Raw genomic sequence first — 20,237 nt, forward strand, 5'->3', positions numbered from 1 at the left:
TAAATTTGTGGAGACACTTTCAATAATATAATTTGATGTAAATATCAAATTTGATGAGCAAGTTACGGATCTCCTAGGGGAGTGGCAATCCTCCCAATGACGACAAACTGATAGACCACCATGGAAGCAATCACGACTTTGCATAACATCCTTTCGACTCTGTCTTGTCATAGATACGATTTTGATCAAGGAATACGGTTTTGTCATTCAGATTAAATAGTGCAAATAATCGGTATGAAAACAACCCCTGCTACTATGTTTTGTTCGATGGTTTTCTTTCAATCTGTTCCAGCCAGTGCACCACGACTGGTATATTAAAAGCCGTGGCATGTGCTACCCTGCCTATGGGATGGTGCATATAAAAGATCCCTTGATACTAATGGGAAACTGTAGTGGGTTTCCTCTCTAAGAGTATATGTAAAAATTACCAAATGTTTGACATCCAATAGCCGATGATGAATAAATCAATGTGCTCTAGTAGTGTCGGTAAACAAAACAAACTTTTTTCTTTCAATGTGATTAAAATGATCTCTACTGGTCACAGGAAACAGATATAAACCAGTGGAGTTGGTGGAGTGGTGGAAACCCGCTATAATTTTCCATTGTTAGAAAGGGATTTTTTATATTCACCATCCCACAGACAGGATGGCACATACCATGGCCTTTGATACATCAGTCGTGGTGTACTGGCTGGAAAGTGAAATAGCCCAATAGGTCAGCGACGGGGATCGATCCGAAACCGATCGCACATCAAGTGAGCGATTTACCACTGGGCTATTGTTAATCTTATGTCCGACGCCGTCTTATATCCGTAACAACAATGTGCTGACTGCGTCATTAAATAAAAAATTTCCTTCCGTCCTTCCTTCTAAGGATCTATAACAGGCGTGTGTATGGGGGAGGGGGGGGGGATCAGGGGTCGAAACCTCTCCTTGCTCAAGCAATACATTTTCCGGGGTTAACCATGACTCAACCCAACTTTAAAGTTCGCTCAACACAGTCTAAATCCCTTCCTGCTACAATTACTGCACACATGCCTGTATAGCTTACATCGAAACCACTTCATACACTTTTAATAATAGCACTGAACAATTGAATTATGATATTTTATAACTGTCATTTAAATGTGCAAGGAGCGGGATTTATCTTTGTCGGTTAAGTGCTCGCTTGAGGTGCTTGTGTCACGGGATCGAACCACCTTGGTGGATCCATTCATCTGATTGGTGTTGTCCCAACCAGTGCACTACGACTGGTCAAAGGCCGTGGTATGTGATTTCCTGTCTGTGGGAAAGTGCATATAAAAGATACCTAGCTGCATTAGAAAAAACATAGCGGATTTCCACTGATCACTGACTACGTGTCAGAATTACCAAAAGTTTGACACCCAGTAGCCGATGATTAATTAATCAATGTGCTCTAGTGGTGTTGTTAAACAGAACAAACTTTTTAAATGTACAAAATAATCCAGTTATAAAAACTTAACTATTTTATAATCCAGTTTTAATAATTTTATTATTTTGTAGATTTAAATTAGCATAACTCTAGACCGAATAATAATCTACTTCCTTAAGGTTCTAATAGACCAAATCAATTCCTATTGCCGATAATGTTAACGTTTACTAATAAAACTGATATAAGCAGCGTATCAATACACCCAGGAAGTACAGCAATAAAAAAAAGTGTGGCACCTCACATCTAATCTACCTACAAGAAAATGGGGGGTCACATACCATTTAAGAGATTTAATTAATGTTTTTAATAGCAAATGTCATTTATCCTCGAACATTGACACGGAAGTCTCTTCTTTGGTACTATGCAACCTAGACTGGGATACATTTACAAACCGAAACAGGAAAATATTTCTAAACCGATGTTTGACATAAGGGCAACTAAACAAAGCGTGTAGTTTCCTGGCGAATTGCCAATAGAGGTAATGTACTGCCCGGTTCATGAGACTAAAAACAGGGTATTCAAATGACGGAGTGTTTAGATGAAGCATGTCCGTTCCTCTGACTTAAACAGACCTGAGAATCAGCCTTCTCACACTTAGACATTCACAAAATGTGAGTATTATATATCATTTTACACTTGTGACTGCATTCATGGACTCAATACTACTAGTAATGTAGCTATGTAAAATACGTAACTAAATATTCAGGTTTGTATGCTTTGTGAATCGATATTTACTCGCTTAAAAATATATATAAAATACTAAACAAGCTTGCCTGTCATACCATTTTTATGAAATGAGTGAATAGTTTTGGAATCTGACGAGTGAAAGCGAGACAGACACCAACACTGTTCACGAGTTTCATAATAATGGTATGACAGGCAAGCTAGTTCAGTATTTTATTTATTGCAAACCAACTGCAAACAAGCCGCAACGCAGAAGTAAGCAGATGTTGAGATCTACTAAATGTTTTTTTGTTATTTTTACGAATTGGGTCAGCAGGTGATCTACGTCACGCTCTCGTTACGTCGATATTACACCAGTTAGATATTGAGTGATATTGTTATGACATGGGCGAACATAGGGGTGGGGGTGGGGGTGGGGGTGGGGTTCGACCGAAACACCCCCCCCCCCCCCGAAATCGCTTTTTTTATAATTTAATATATCAGACATTGATATCTGACATTATTATATTTACTCGACATAGAAATATATGCCCAATATCTCTGCAATCTATTTTGGAACCCCCCTTTTCAAAATCCTCTATTTTGGAACCCCCCTTTTCAAAATCCTATGTACGCCCATGTATGACATGACCAATATCGTACATTGGTGTGTAATAAATATATATATATTATTTACTTTTAGTTGTTATGGGACTCTCACATTTATCAACTTCATCAAAAGCGTATTAGTTTTTGTGAAAGTGCGTATAAAATACCCCTTTTTGCTAACATAATCATGTTGAGGGTTTCCTTTGAGGGGCGGGACGTAGCCCAGTGGTACAGCGCTCGCTCGATGCGCGGTGGGTGTGGGATCGATCCCCGTCGGTGGGCCCATTGGGCTATTTCTCGTTCCAGCCAGTGCACCACGACTGGTATACCAAAGGCCATCTGTGGGATGGTGCATATAAAAGATCCCTGGCTGCTAATCGAAAAGAGTAGCCCATGAAGTGGCGACAGCGGGTTTCCTCTCTCACTATCTGTGTGGTCCTTAACCATATGTCTGACGCCATATAACCGTAAATAAAATGTGTTGAGTGCGTCGTTAAATCAAACATTTCTTTCTTTTTCTTTCCTTTGAGATAGTGTCAGAATTATCAAATGTTTAACATCCAGTTGTGCAGGATTACTCCAAATGTTTTCTTGTTTTATACTCTCTCTCTCTCTCTCTCTCTCTCTCTCTCTCTCTCTCTCTCTCTCTCTCTCTCTCTCTCTCTCTCTCTCTCTCTCTCTCTCTCTCCACACACACACACACACACAAACTCTCTCACACACACACACGCACGCATACACACACACACACACACACACACGCACACACACGTATAGGTGTGTGTATGTATACATGTATATATTCCGTTCTAATGAAAAGAAAATGAAACATGTCAAAGGATATTATTTCTTTTAAGGATTTTTTAATCATATATTATGATGTACACTTGTTTTCATGTGTTTTCTATTCATATATGTATGTGTGTGTGTATATATACACACACACACACACACACACACACACACACACACACACACACACACACACACACACATACGCACACACTACACACACACACACACACACACACACACATACATACATACGCACACACCACACACACACACACACACACATATATATATGTATGTATGCGTGTGTGTGTGTGTGTGTGTGTGTGTGTGTGTGTGTGTGTTTGTGTGTGTGTTTTTGTGTTGTAAATATTCAAACATTTATTTGTATAAAATGTGTAGTTTAGAACAATTATATTATGTATCAAATTTATCTCTCTCGCTGTCTGTCTGTCTGTCTGTCTATCTATCTATCTATCTATGTATATATATATATATATATATATTACTTTATTTTATGGATGTTAGATGCAGTTAATATTAACGTTCGTTCTGTCTTTGTGACCAAAACTATTTTAGCAAGTGGAGAAACTCTACTATGGACCATGTATTTTATTAAACAACAGAATCTTGCCATCACTAGAATATCCTGTATGTAAATTCAAGACAACATGTTGCGGAATACTGTATCACATTTTTAACTACTGACAGATAAATGCATAGACACTACCTGCATTTACCTTTATTGATTTATTTTTGTGTTTGCAGAAACCAAAACCATGGCTTTACTACTGACAGTCATCACTGGAGTGTTACTTGGACTTTTTGTTGTTCCAGCCGCGGTAGAAACAAACGAACAATACAGTGAAATCATTTCAGTGCCTTCGCAAATGTATCAAACAAAACTTAGTTGCAAACCATGTGTTTGCAACATAACAAAAGATCTGCGAATTATCGCAAACTGCACGGCAAGAAACCTCACGTCAGTTCCAAACATATCCAGTGTGATCGATGTGTTGCTCATGGATTCCAACCAGTTAGTCAACCTTACGTCTGGCTGCTTCTCCAAATATCTTAATCTCGCAGAGCTGAACTTGGCTTTCAATATGATTACGACAATAGAAATAGGATCTTTTCAAAACTTGCGCCATTTGCAAATTTTGAATTTAACAGGAAACAAGTTAAAATATACCGAAACTATTTACAAAAGCAAAATTTTCAAGCCACTACAGAACTTGAAGATGTTAACTTTGAATAATAATAACAAATTCACAAAGTCAAACGAAAGTCTTACTTATCCAGACAAGGCTATATCTGATCTTGCATCGCTAAAACAACTCTATGTGGATGGACTAACTAACCAAAGTTTTGGAAAAGGATTTTCAAATTTGTCCTCTCTTACACATCTTAGTCTGACTGGTCAAGATGGACAATGTTCTTTGCAATTTTTGTTTAATACTACTTTTATTAACGTGAAGAACATTCGACGACTGAGTCTGTCACACTGCGATGTTAGATACATTGAGCCCACTACATTCTCCCCCTTGAAATCCTCCCTGGACGTCCTCGATCTTTCCTACAATAGGAATTTGAGGTTTGACAACTTTGGCATTGCTTCGTTTGGCCTACAGAATTCTACTCTTCGTGTTCTAAATATTAGTGGTATTGTTGGGAAATACGACAGGTGTGTTGATATTACTGTGAAGAATGTACAGTTTTTCTCCCATACACAAGTACAAGAACTATATGCAGACGACAACATGATAGAATTCATTGAAAAGGGTGTTTTGGAACGTCTTCCCCAAACCTTGCAGAAAGTCTCATTGAAAAATAGTAGATTTATTATTGGCGCGTACATTTTTGAGTTTAAGTCTTTAACAGGATTGAAGGAAATAAGTCTTGGTGGAGTTACGAAAGCAAGTAATTTACCTTCACCGGAACCACCCTCGTTAGTAGATCTTGCTGTTTCGGCTTATCTTGAAGAGAACGCTTTGTCTTATGGCTTGCATTCAAAGCCTGCTCTTGCCACAAGCAGCGAGGACACATGTCAGCAGACAGTAAATAGCAGACATACACAAAATTACTCTAACAGTACTAATATATGCAAGTTGTCATTATGCCTTCCTCCAAATTTGAAAATACTCAGGTACACATATTCACAATTATGGTACAACGTATCTACAGTAATGGTAGCAGACAACAACTTAACCCACCTTGATCTGTCCTACAATTTCCTTTCATTGTTGTATGGTCCGGTTCTAGGGTTTGAAAATATTACTTACTTGAATTTGTCACATAATTTTGTTTATGCTGCTTACCCAAGTTTCTTTGAAAACTTTAAATCATTAGAAATCTTAGATATGTCATATAATTTGCTACGTAATCAAATATCAGAAGACAAAAATGGAATGTTGTTTGGAAAACTAATATCGCTAAAAGTATTAAAATTGAACAATAACAATATCAACAAGTTACATAAAAATGTGTTTCAAGCACTTCGAAATTTGGAGATGCTGGAGATGTCACGAAATGGTTTATTTAAAGTGCATTTACATGTAAAACATATGACAAATCTCCACCTGATTAATATGTCACACAATATGATACGATCGCTGCAGGGGCCGATCATGTCAGAACTGGACACTTTAGCACAACTCCCAAATAATTCGGTTGGCATAGATTTAAGTTTCAATCCAATCAGTTGTAACTGCAAAAACTTGCATTATTTAAAATGGATGTTAAATTCAAAGGTAGAACAAATGAATGTAGAACATTATATTTGCCTTAATTATATTGGAGCAGTAGTGCCTTTATCAGATATTCGTGCTACTGTTGAGATGTTAGAAGATAGCTGTATAAATTATTTTGGTTTGGCATTGGGAAGTGTATTCGCTGTACTCCTGTTGCTATGTATCTTTCTTGGTGGCATCATGTACAGATATCGCTGGAAACTGAGGTACTGGTATTACGGTGCCAGATATTACTTCAAACGTCAGCAGGCCAATGCTGAAAACGGACAGATGCATTTTGAGTTTGATGCTTTTATTTCGTATGCTGATGAAGACAGGGCATTTGTTTTTAAGGAGATGATGGTAATGGTGGAATCAAGGGCAGGAAAGAAACTGATCATTCACCAGAGAGATTTTGTTCCTGGGCAGCCAATAGTATCGAACATCTTAGAGTCTGTTAAGAAGAGCAGAAAGACTGTCCTTGTTTTATCGAGAGACTTCCTGAAAAGTTATTGGTGTGAGTATGAAATGCAGATGGCTGTTTATGAGTCTGCCCACACTGGCAGAGATGTTCTACTTGTTCTCATGCTGGGGAACATTCCTTGTGAGGTACTTCCAAAGGAAATACTACATTTGATTCAGTCAGATTCGTATCTTGAGTATCAGGCTGACGAAAATAATGATCTCTTTTGGCAGCGATTTGTTGATGCTATAGAAAGAATCTAGAAGACTGTATAACGTTGAAATTAATTCAGTATAATTGTAATATACATTTGTTGATACGACGCCCAGCATTAATAACATACTGGCTACTGGGCATAAAACAGAGTTACGTGGCAGTATAACGACTCAGTGGGTAGGTATAAGACAACTACACCATCTTCTCTCTCACTAACCACTAACCACTAATAAACTAATAACTAACCCATTGTCCTGAACAGACAACTCAAATAACTGAGGTGTGTGCCCAGTACACACACACACACACACACACACACACACACACACACACACACACATATATATATATATATATATATATATATATATATATAATATATAATCATACACACACACATCATACACACACACACACACACATATATATATATATATATATATATATGTGTGTGTGTGTGTGTGTGTGTATGATGTGTGTGTGTGTGATTATTATATGATTATTCATGACATATTTTAACGCTTATGTTATTCAGTTTCATTAAGTGTCGGTGACTAACTTCTCTGAAATTATATATAATCAAAACCTGTGTAATCCACTGAAAACATAACCCATTCATATTTTATAATATTAAATTTTATATAAATTGTTTTCATCAACTGCATTCATGAGTATTTACTGGTTAACTGTTGATATCTATTTGTAACTTAGAAATACTTAAATATTTAAATAGATACCTATAGTAAAATGTGCAAACACTACACATGCGCAAACAGTTTCTGACTGTATTTTGGGCCTATGGCTTTTATACTGAATAAAAATTGTCTTGTCTTGTCTTGTCTTGTCTATTTGTAACTGTGAACCATTGGATATCAGATTTTGTGAATTAAGTAGAAAATACAAACAGTATAGAGTTATTTCTGAGAAAAGGATAGAATTTTCAACAACATCAAAATATATATACAATGTATATATATATATATATATATATATATATATATATATATATATATATATATGTGTGTGTGTGTGTGTGTGTGTGTGTGTGTTCAATACTAGTATAAATTTTTGGCACATAAAATGTTGGTTTGACACGCTAAAACCCAATTCAATTTTGCAGGTGTGTGTATTGAACATTATCACCGCTAAGAAATAGTATGCACACGGTTACGAACAATATCAAAAACAATCACTGCACTAAACATATACAATTTAGGCAAACAGTTCCTTTGTTACTTTGTCGTATAATCACTGTTATCATATACGTATCTCGTATAATTCGGTAATTATTTCCTATTTGTTGTAAGAATTAGTTTTGCTATATATCAACCATCCTAAATATATACTAATGTCCATTAACAACATATATTTCCATTTAAAAAAAAAAACCCCACACTTGTTCATGAAAGTAATATAGAACTGACGTGGTAAAATAACCAACCAGGTTTAAATTCCATTAAGTTACTTATCATAACCCATCAAATGAACTAAATGATATGCGGTACCAGAACAGACTGATATAGTAATACGAATAAATAACAAGGACACTTGTTTAAATATGCCCATCGGGCTATTTCTCGTTCCAGCCAGTGCACCACGACTGGTATATGAAAGGCCGTGGTGTGTACTACCCTGTCTATGGGATGGTGCATATAAAAGATCCCTTGCTGCTAATCGAAAGAGTAGCCCATGAAGTGGCGACAGCGGGTTTCCTCTCTCAATATATGAGTGGTCCTTAACCATATGTCTGACGCCATATAACCGTAAATAAAATGTGTTGAGTGCGTCGTTAAATAAAACATTTCCTTCCTTAATTTTGAAGTAAAATGTATTCCACCTGGGCAACCGGCCTCGGTGGCGTCGTGGCAGGTCATCGGTCTACAGGCTGGTAGGTACTGGGTTCGGATCCCAGTCGAGGCATGGGCTTTTTAATCCAGATACCGACTCCAAACCCTGAGTGAGTGTTCCGCAAGGCTCAATGGGTAGGTGTAAACCACTTGCACCGACCAGTGATCCATAACTGGTTCAACAAAGGCCATGGTTTGTGCTATCCTGCCTGTGGGAAGTGCAATTAAAAGATCCCTTGCTGCCTGTCGTAAAAAGAGTAGCCTATGTGGCGACAGCGGGTTTCCTCTAAAAACAGTGTCAGAATGACCATATGTTTGACGTCCAATAGCCGATGATAAGATACAAAAATCAATGTGCTCTAGTGGCGTCGTTAAATAAAACAAACTTTACTTTTCCACCTGGGCAGTTGTTTGATCATATATAATAGACATCCTTTGATGCCTAGTAATGAAGGGTGATCATAGTTCAACACAGAACAATACAGACAGGGCAAAGCGTTACATATATTCTCTATTTGTAGTAGTTTGTGAGGTACAAGAATGACCAGGATTTAACAATTCAACTCATGTGACTGATACACAAGACGATCCACCAACAGTCATTTCAGTGTTGGTTTGCTTATTTATGCTGTAGTTTGAGTAAAAGTAGTGTTAGCGTTATTAATTTTCATTCTTTCCGTTCCTTTTAACTTCTTCTCGTGCTTATATCCAATTAAGGTTCAATCACGCTGTCCTGGACACACACCTCAGCGATCTGGGCTGTCTGTCCAGGACGGTGAGTTAGTGGTTATTTTGTTAGTGGTTAGTGAGATAGAAGAGGGTGTAGTGGTCTTACACCTACCCATTGAGTCGTTAAAACTCGCTCTGGGTGGGAGCTGATACCGGGCTGCGAACCCTGTACCCTCCTAGCCTTATATCCGATGGCTTAAGCACGACGCCACCGAGGCCGGTTTAATTTTCATAATCAACTTGACTCTACAGAAGACAGACATGAACTCTGCAGAAGAAATGCATTTGTACAGGTCAGATTGAACCCCAATAGCCGATGTACTGTTCGTGCTGGGGTGCCGTTAAACATTCGTTCATTATTATATTCATTATTCATTGTACAGGTCAGCTTTTGAATGAAAACAACTGGCATCTTTGGTCAGAATAGTTTGTGTGTGTGTGTGTGTGTATATATATATATATATAGATCAGAAGTGAAGTATATATACTTCGTGTGCTAGGTAGAGAACACATTTGATTAGGGTATATTAGGGTAAATCAAATTCAATAGATAGCATTAGTAATATGACTAACTGTGCATGCAGCTGCAGCTGCTACATCTATTCTCTTAATCAACCTGTGCACCACACATATTAATACCATAGCACATCTGACTATATCATTGTTCTGCATAAGATTTTTTATCTTAACTTTAGTAGAACTCAGCGAAGGACAGACTGAGATCAAAGCTGCACAAATAATCGGTTGAAAACCCCCCACAGAATAGCATGTTATTGAGCAATATTGTTCGATAGCATACGTGACACGAAGCACATATTGAGTGCATTTACATTCGCATAATACTATATTGTTATCATTATATTCTCTTTGTGAATACTTCTTTCAAATGTTCTGTCTAATGAATTTCAAAGGATCTAGATCACACATCAAAACCAAATACCCCTAGTAACAACAATGGACTCATTTTATAAATGTCACTTAAATGTTAAAACTAAACTATTTATAAAATTTGAATAATAACCTCCTGGATTGGAATAAATTTAGAAACTGAAACAGGGAAATATTTCTGAATCTGTTTTTTAACAAAAGGAAGTGAACAAAGCGTGTAGCATGTTGGTGACTTATCCGTACAAACCGGCCTTCCCTTCGTGTAACCTGAGGCGCGGATCACGAGGTTTGTAAACAAAGTGTTCAAATAATGGAAGTGTTTTCCTTCACCCCGCTCACTTAATAGTCAGGGAGCCACAAGTGAAATCGTGCTAAAAAAAAACAGGTTCAAGGTGAACCCTTCTGCTATACTTTTTATTTTGGTATTTTTAAATAGCTTAAATATTCTGGATGAAGCCTTCATTGGTTTGCAAGTAGACTACAGATTTTTTTATTTTTTTATTTTTTTTTTTATTTTTTATTTTATTTTTTACAAAATGAATCGAATAGCAGCAATTATTTTTAAACTAAAAAATATAATTATTTATTTTAATACATGTATTACGATGAAACTTAGCACACACATAGCAATTATATAAAGCGACATAATTGTTAGTGTTTTCACAAATGGGGACATCCAGCAAATGTAAGTGTTATATTCTTCTACATTAATGATTACAGTTAAAGACGCAATACTAATGTAACTATGTAAAATACGTGAATAAATATTCTGTTTTGCAGAATTTATGAATAAATTGTTTTTCGTTTCAAATATACCGAACCACAAAAGAAAAGCGTGCGCAGGCGTCTTCCCAGCACATCCCAGACGTGCTCGATGGGATTCAGGTCGGGCGACCTTGAAAGTCAATCCATGACATTGATGCCCGCGTTCCTGAGGTAATTCCATGTCAAGATGGCCGTGCAGGATCTGGCGTTATCATGCTGAAAGATCAGGCTTGGACCATGAACTGCCATGAAGGGTACTAGTTTCTGGGCCAGCACCTGGTCGCGGTATGCAGCAGCATTGAGGTTACCACGGATGACAAGAAGTCGAGAACGTCCATATCCACAGAAAGCACCCCAAACCATTACACGTCCGCCTGCGAATCTGTCAACTTCACTGACACAACACTGAGCATGCCGTTCACCACGTCGTCTCCTCTGCCTGCCATCGGCAAATCGCAGTGTGAATCCTGATTCATCGCTAAACACGACTCTATTCCATTCCCTCCGAGTCCATCGCAAGTGGCGTTGTGCCCACAGTTGACGTTGATGTCAATGAAATTGGATCAAAATCGGTTCAACATATGGGCGCCGTGCATGGAGGTGAGCGGTTTGCAGCCGATTTCGGATCGTTTGCGCGGACACCCGACGTCTGAAAAGTTCATTAACTGGTTGCTGTAGCAGTCATGAAACGGTTGCAGAGGTGACGTGACGTAGCACAATATGTCGTCACACGTGGTCTACCAGGTCGATGGCGATCAGCTGTGGTGATCGTTTGTTGTACTTGTGTCCGCAGATCATAAATTGCCTGTCAACTGCAACCCAGCGCCCTTGCAACGTCAGTTACTGACGTCCCCGCATGCAACATGTCGACGGTACGTTCACGCTGCACATATGTGAGGCGTGGCATCGAGACTACTGTGAGCAAGTAACGATGGAAACACGCGTGCTATTGTAGTAACGTGACCATTGGCACGTGCGAAACCACTTTTGCCTTAATGGTGCTGTGCCCGTGCTATGGATCGGGTCACGTGGTCTGTGATGGGCTTCAAATGGAGTGTCGACATTGTCATTACAATATTTATTCCTGAAAAAATACCTGCTTTCCACACTCATTGACTTTATTCAAATTTTAGATTGTCAAGTTTTTATTTGACTCAGTATATTTAACTTATCTTGTTCTTCCTAGGGGCCGTTCACAATTCTTGACGTCATCAGAAGCGTACAAAGCGTATTCGTCTTTTCTACCTTCCTCCTTAAAAGAGTACATCAAGACTTGATGTTTTAAGGACTACTATTATCAACAATATTGCTATCGTTTTGAAAGCTGGTGTTACCCAACCACCCGCGCGCGGAAGTTCTAGCTCAGTGGGTAGAGCGGTCGCCTAAGGTGCTTTGGACGTGGGATCGAACGCATTTTCGATCCCCGTCAGTGGGCCCATTGGACTATTTCTTGTTCTAGCTAGTACACTACCACTGGTATATTAGAGGCCGTGGAATATCTTGAATATCAGGCTGACGAAAATAATTATCTTTGACAGAGATTTGTTGACGTTATAGAAATAACCTGGAAGAACTCGCTATAGAAATAACCTAGAAGAAATCGCTGTAGAAATAACCTGGAAGAACTCGCTATAGAAATAATCTAGAAGAACTCGCTGTAGAAATAACCTGGAAGAACTCGCTACAGAAATAACCTAGAAGAACTCGCTATAGAAATAATCTACAAGAACTCGATGTAGAAATAACCTGGAAGAACTCGCTACATAAATAATCTAGAAGAATTCGCTGTAGAAATGTAACAGAAAAATATCAACCTTCACTGAAGGGATTCGAACCACAGACTCTCAGTACCAGAGTCCAGCGCTCTACCAACTGAGCTAATAGGGAAATTCCCACTAGCTACTGCCAGTAGGAGCACTTTATACCAACACTACTATATACTCCCCCACTCAAGTGAAGCTACGTCCCGGAGCTGTGGGCCATGGGCAGTTGAACTGTTACGGGTCCTGACTGGGTTATAATTGTATTCTTGTGTTAAGAACACACCCAGTCCCTACGTCGGCTCCAAATGTAACAGAAAAATATCAACCTTCACTGAAGGGATTCGAACCACAGACTCTCAGTACCAGAGTCCAGCGCTCTACCAACTGAGCTAATAGGGAAATTCCCACTAGCTACTGCCAGTAGGAGCACTTTATACCAACACTACTACAGAAATAACCTAGAAGAACTCGCTATAGAAATAATCTAGAAGAACTCGCTGTAGAAATAACCTGGAAGAACTCGCTATAGAAATAACCTAGAAGAACTCGCTATAGAAATAATAAAGAAGAACTCGCTGTAGAAATAACCTGGAAGAACTCGCTTTGGAAATAATCTAGAACTCATGAAATACACATGCTAAAAAAGAAGTGATACACTATAGTCATTGATGACATGGCTGATACTTGCATTTGATGACATCCGGTTACTGATTGAGAATTGTTTTATTTTTGAAATGAGTGCATTTAGTTATTTTGACAGATGTCAACATAACACACTGTACAATCTAACCTTGCAAAAAGATAGGACGCCATCTGATATTTTTGATAAACTGTAACACAAAAATAGTGATCGTTTGTTTGTTAGAAAGAAAGAAATGTTTTATTTAACGACGCACTCAACACATTTTATTTACGGTTATATGGCGTCAGACATATGGTTAAGGACCACACAGATTTTGAGAGGAAACCCGCTGTCGCCACTATATGGGCTACTCTTTCCGATTAGCAGCAAGGGATCTTTTATTTGCGCTTCCCACAGGCAGGATAGCACAAACCATGGCCTTTGTTGAACCAGTTATGGATCATTGGTCGGTGCAAGTGGTTTACACCCATCCATTGAGCCTTGCGACTGCCGACTGCGCATCAAGCCCCCCCCCCCCAAGTCTACATATTTACCTTTATAAATTTGCTAGGTTGATAGAAGACAGTTACAGCACTCGGCTACACTCAGCGTGCCTGGTTAGCGACAGATATACGACTTGGACTATTTATTGTGGTTGGTGTAAAATCTCCAGGTATGACAACCAACTCACGAGAGATCACTCGTGCTTCACACCCTCTGCGGCGATGACTTTGACAACTACAATGCGAGGGCGGGACATACCTAGCGGTAAAGCGCTCGCCTGATGCGCAGTCGGTCTAGGATCGATACCCGACGGTGAGCCCATTGGTATATCAAAGGCCTGGGATGGTGCATTTAAAAAGATCCCTTGTTACTAATGGAAAAATGTAGCCGGAGCCGGTTTTCTTTCAGTAGCCAATGATTAATACATCAGTGTGCTCTAGTGGTGTCATTACCCCCCCCCCCCCCCCCCAAAACAAAAAACACACAAAAAAAACACACAAAAAAAACAACAAAAACAAAAAACAAACAAAACAAAAACAACAACAACAACAACAACAACAAAACACTTTGCAATTGTTCAGTTCACAGTTTATCACATGTTCAAACACGTCTGTCGTGAACACATCATCTCATAGGGGTGACAGAAAACAGAAATATAGAAATTTAAACAAACATTCCGAGTATTATCAGTTTGGCAACTTTACTACATACTGGTATTGCATTTTCATTATAACAGAGTTATTTCGTTTTCATACAAATATGTTATGTAATTAAGACCATGTCCTTGTTTTTGTATGTTATAAATGTTGGGTATGTTTGGTCTGATAAATGTTTAAATAAAACGTGACTTAAGTTCTTACGTCTTTGCATGATATCAATTAGTTACCTTTTAAATACTCAGTATACCATTTTACGTCAAACCTTTCGTAAAAGAGTAACACAAGTTTTTCAGTACGGTTTTGTTTTGTTTTAGGATATGCAGACAAATCACATCACATGACATATATTAAGAGCATTGATTGGACAAGGTGGCATTTACCCTGAGAGTAATAATTGTCCATGGACAAATGAAATTACAAGACTGAAAAAAATGTATTGATAATGACATTTAATCTATATATATATATATATATATATATATATATATATATTGTAGTAATGTAAAGCTAAATGTATTTTAATGTGTGGACTGTCACTAAGGGACTAACTTTCTTTAGAGAATGAACACAGAGTCAAGTCAAATACTTTAATCATGCTTAGCATTATATCCATTAAGGTTCAGCCATATCCATCCCAAATCCAAGTCTAAGTTTGTCTAAATAATATATATATTTATTACCCATATGGGCTCAAATATACGGGGTAATATTTTTTCGATCTCTGCACAGTGTGCAGATTGCTTCTACAGTCACTGAGTGGGAGTGGGAACTATTTTCTCGTGCCCCTATCCACAGAGGTTCAGGCACGCCCACTACGGATTTAGCCTCTGACTTCGCCAGTGACTAACTCCGGAGCAGGGGGGGGGGGGGGGGGGTAAGTTTGAAGTGGGCGGAATTTGGAAGAAAGCCATTTAGTACGGTCAACGCAAGCGCGGACCAAATAGCAGACACTTCATAAAGCTTGAAGTACACCGAGTGGGAGCCGTGCTCTGATTGGCTGAATTTCGATTCCTCGGTGAAGCCTGTTTTTTACCTAAGTCTATGAAGAGTAACTGCATACCAAAACATGTCTGGACTCTAAAATTTAACCCAAAGTAGGTAAGACTGCTCATCCAAAAGGTTTTAAGGTGATTTTGAGCAATTGAACGGGCGCCAAAGTAAAATGCGTTAGACTACTTATAAAAAAAATAAACATAAGAATTTTGAACTGCTTCCAAAACGTTTAAAGTCTAACTAGCCCCAAAAAGGAGGTTGGTACTCACGGAGGTGAAGGATCTTGGCAAAGGGGAGGACGTCACGGTGAGCCGATGAAGTTGGAGGCGTCAAAATGCGGGATGCCCAGCCGGTAAGTGGATCCTGCTATCGCCTTGGCTAATGCGCGATACTCTTTCCCGGCGATGATTTTGATGATTCGATGGATGGTCGGGTTGTCCATTTCTGGGAGTAGCAGTGCTTGATTATAGCTCCCACTCCGGCGTACGGTGAGACAGATTCCCTGGCCATCCCGCATTGTGACGGCGCATACACAAAATTCTCCCTCTGTCGGACTTGCTGGTAACGGCATGAAGGCGCTGAGCTTCGGTTGTGTGAATAAGCTCCGCACGTCCTCGATGTTGGTTTTGACTAACTGGGAGTAGCGCGTTGGTAATTTGCCGGCCTTGAGTGACCACTGCTCCTCAGTTTCAACAACAACAGGCTTCGGCGGTTGCGTCGGGGGTCCTGGCTTGACTGGTTGGTCTCCTGGTGACGCAATCGCTTTCCGCTTGGCAACGGCTATCGATCGGGCCTGGGACTCGACTGCGGCACTCTTCCTAGGTGGAGGTGGCATCGCAGGAGTCCCGGAAGCTGAGTTCACTGGAGTTTGTGGGGGCGACTCCATAACCGCCTGGTTAAGGTCTGCCCCTGGTGGTTCGACAGTTGGTTCCGGCTGGGCTGGATCCTCTGGTCTCCCCGGTGTAGATCGGTGCCGGGGATGTCCAACGTAAGGGGCCTCCGCCGGCAGTTGAGCTGCCGGTTTTGCACCCCCCCGGGCCATCCCTGGCGCGTCCGTCTTCCTCCTTCCTCTCTTCCTCGGTGGCTTCTTGACCGGGTCACCGTACACCAGGGTCACGGTTGCCCGTGGCCCGGTGTACGTGACGCGGTATTCGAGTAACACTCCATAACTGGCTATGAGTCCCCCCAGGTGGGGGGGGGGGGGGGGGGTAACTCGAGAGAGCAGGCGCACACGTCTTGCCGCATCGTAAGCCGTAGTGACAGTCACTGATTGGCTGGCTTTAAAAAGACAAGATTTTATTGGCAATTACATACTGCCGGGACTACTTTTTGTTCATTCATGATTCCATTCATCGGTCAAACTATTACTACGAACTTCAAATATTTTTTTACGATACGAACATTTACGGAATTAAAAATAAAAATATATGTACAAATGTTTAAAAATGTTTTTATTTTATTATTTTGACTGGGTTTTTTTGGAACTATTCTTTGGTGGATACTGTTGGGTGTGCACCGGTAACGGCGCGTATGAATATATTGTTATGGCTGGTAGAGCTTCTTAGTTGTTACAGCAGCGAGAACGTAAATATACTTTTAAAATCGTTAAAGACTGACAATGGGTAATAAAGAGAATAACCAACTCACTACGAGGAATTACGGATTATCTGTCCCTCGTGAATTAATGCTGTAAAACCATCGCCAGAGGCTCGGGTTTACAACATTAATTAACTCGGGACAGATATTCCGTAATTCCTCGTAGCTCGTTAGTTATTCTCTAAATATATATTTATTTAATAGGCTTGTACACCTCAGTAGCGACTTTGGCCCATCACTAGAGATTGTGCCCACCTCCAGACCCCTTTCCAATATGTCTGTCTGGGACAGATGAACATAGAACTTTGAATAAAAAGTTAAAGTTTGTATTGTTTAACGACACCGCTAGAGCACATTGAGTTTTGTTTTAATAAAGTATAGTGCTGTTTGATTTTCATTTCATTTCAACTTATTTTCGTGCTCATATCCAATTAAGGTTCAAACACGCTGTCCTGGGCACACACCTCAGCTATCTGGGCTGTCTGTTCAGGACAGTGGGTTAGTTGTTAGTGGTTAGTGAGAGAGAAGAGGGTGTAGTGGTCTTAGTCGTTAAAACGTGCTCTATGTGGGAGCCGGTAACGGCCTGCGAACCATGTACCTACCAGCCTTTAGTTCGATGGCTTAACCACAACGCCACTGAGGCCGGTGCAGTGTAATAGATTAGATGGTCACGTAGGGAAATAGCTCGAGTGTCCTCTACTCCTGTTCTGTTTATATGTGAGAATAGGGCTAGATTAGAGAGAATATGGCTAGATAAGAGAGACTAGGGCTAGATAAGAGAGAATAGGGCTAGATAAGAGAGAATAGGGCTAGATAAGAGAGAATATGGCTAGATAAGAGAGACTAAGGCTAGATAAGAGAGAATAGGGCTAGATAAGAGAGACTAGGGCTAGATAAGAGAGACTAGGGCTAGATAAGAGAGACTAAGGCTAGATAAGAGAGAATAGGGCTAGATAAGAGAGAATAGGGCTAGATAAGAGAGACTAAGGCTAGATAAGAGAGAATAGGGCTAGATAAGAGAGACTAGGGCTAGATAAGAGAGACTAAGGCTAGATAAGAGAGAATAGGGCTAGATAAGAGACACTAGGGCTAGATAAGAGAGACTAGGGCTAGATAAGAGAGACTAAGGTTAGATGAGAGAGAATAGGGCTAGATAAGAGAGAATAGGGCTAGATAAGAGAGAATAGGGCTAGATAGGTTCACTTCAACAAAGGAAATGTTTTATTTAACGACGCACTAAACACATTTTATTTACGGTTATATGGCGTCGGACATATGGTTAAGACCACACATATATCGAGAGAGGAAACCCGCTGTCGCCACTTCATGGGCTACTCTTTTCGATTAGCAGCAAGGGATCTTTTATATGCATCATTCCACAGACAGGATAACACATACGACGGTCTTTGATATACCAGTCGTGGTACACTGGCTGGAGCAAGAAATAGCCCAATGGGCTCACCGACGGGGATCTATCCCAGACCGACCGCGCATCAAGCGAACGCTTTACCACTGGGCTACGTCTCGAACCTCACTCATAACATTAAACGTTTCTGCTTTTGACTAGTACAAACACAAGAAGAAGAAAACCGTCACCCTTATCCCAAACACAGCTGCTTTCAAATAGAGATGTTGGGTTTCTTCTGGTAGCTTTGAAGTCAATAACATGTTAGTTTAAAGAAAGAAAGAAAGAAAGAAGTGTTTTATTTAACGACGCACTCAACACATTTTATTTACGGTTATATGGCGTCAGACATATGGTTCAGGACCACACAGATTTTGAGAGGAAACCCGCTGTCGCCATTACATGGGCTACTCTTCCGATTGGCAGCAAGGGATCTTTTATTTGCACTTCCCACAGGCAGGATAGCACAAACCATGGCCTTTGTTGAACCAGTTATGGATCACTGGTCGGTGCAAGTGGTTTACACCTACCCATTGAGCCTTGCGGAGCACTCACTCAGGGTTTGGAGTCGGTATCTGGATTAAAAATCCCATGCCTCGACTGGGATCCGAACCCAGTACCTACCAGCCTGTAGACCGATGGCCTGCCACGACGCCACCGATGCCGGTATGTTAGTTTAATGTCATGAGTAAAGTTTGTTTTGTTTAACCACGTCGCTAGAGTAGTAGAGGTTTAAGAAAACAGATGGGAGTTTTCTGACACATTCCTTGGCGTCCATTTGGTTGTCAAAAATTGACAATCTGTTACATGGAGTAATCTCTAGCCCTGACCCAACATGTAAATAAGACAGGGCTAGATGACACACTAGTTAGTGGGGAAAGGAAAGGAATAGATGTTTACCAACACATCAGCACTAATTACAGCTATTTGGGTGCATAACATGTGGTTACTAGTATTTCGATACTCGGTCACATGGATAATGGCTACTATACTAGTAAAACAGAAATGTATCTTTAAATGTACTTTCTCCAACCCCACCCCCACAAACAGGACAGTACATACCACGGTATTTGATGTACCAGTCGTGGAGCAGCGGTTCGTACGGGGGGAAAACTCGAGTCCATAGTAGGCGATCGATTACGCGACCCATCACACCTCAGGCAACCGCTCTACCGGTCACGTGAATGGCAGATGGAAGCCATCATGTATTTAAAATGGACGTGGAACAATGAAGTTCGGAGGCAACGCTGATGTTAAAATCGTTTGTGCTTCAGGCATATTGTTCCCATTCATGCACAGAAAACCATGATTGCCAGAGGCGGATCTAGCGGGGTGCCCTACATTTTGTGACAGCTGTAATTTTATTATATATTAATTTATACATTTCTTACGATCCCCCTCCAAACCTCCCCCAAAGTTCCCTTATCATTCCGCCACTGATTGCCATAAGCGTACGAGGAAGGTATGTATGTGGGGTGGGGGTGGGGGGTTACTGTTCCCCTAGTGCTGGAGCAAAACCTCAAATTCGGGCAAAAATGATAC

General features: G+C 40.0%; 1 protein-coding gene across 1 annotated transcript; it reads left to right on the forward strand.

The window, feature by feature from the left end:
* Positions 1–1,849: 1,849 nt before the first annotated feature.
* LOC121378760 (toll-like receptor 4) lies at positions 1,850–7,210 on the forward strand. Its single transcript, XM_041507062.1, has 2 exons — positions 1,850–2,063; positions 4,285–7,210. The coding sequence occupies exon 2, from the start codon at positions 4,296–4,298 to the stop codon at positions 6,969–6,971; it is 2,676 nt and encodes an 891-aa protein (XP_041362996.1). The 5' UTR covers positions 1,850–2,063; positions 4,285–4,295; the 3' UTR covers positions 6,972–7,210.
* Positions 7,211–20,237: the final 13,027 nt, after the last annotated feature.

This window comes from Gigantopelta aegis, chromosome 8 (genome assembly GCF_016097555.1).
Source record: "Gigantopelta aegis isolate Gae_Host chromosome 8, Gae_host_genome, whole genome shotgun sequence".
In the NCBI taxonomy this organism is placed as follows: Eukaryota; Metazoa; Mollusca; class Gastropoda; order Neomphalida; family Peltospiridae; genus Gigantopelta; species Gigantopelta aegis.

Bases quoted from the DNA above. Each gene is read 5' to 3' on its own strand.
- LOC121378760 (XM_041507062.1), top strand. From the start codon at position 4,296: ATGGCTTTACTACTGACAGTCATCACTGGAGTGTTACTTGGACTTTTT.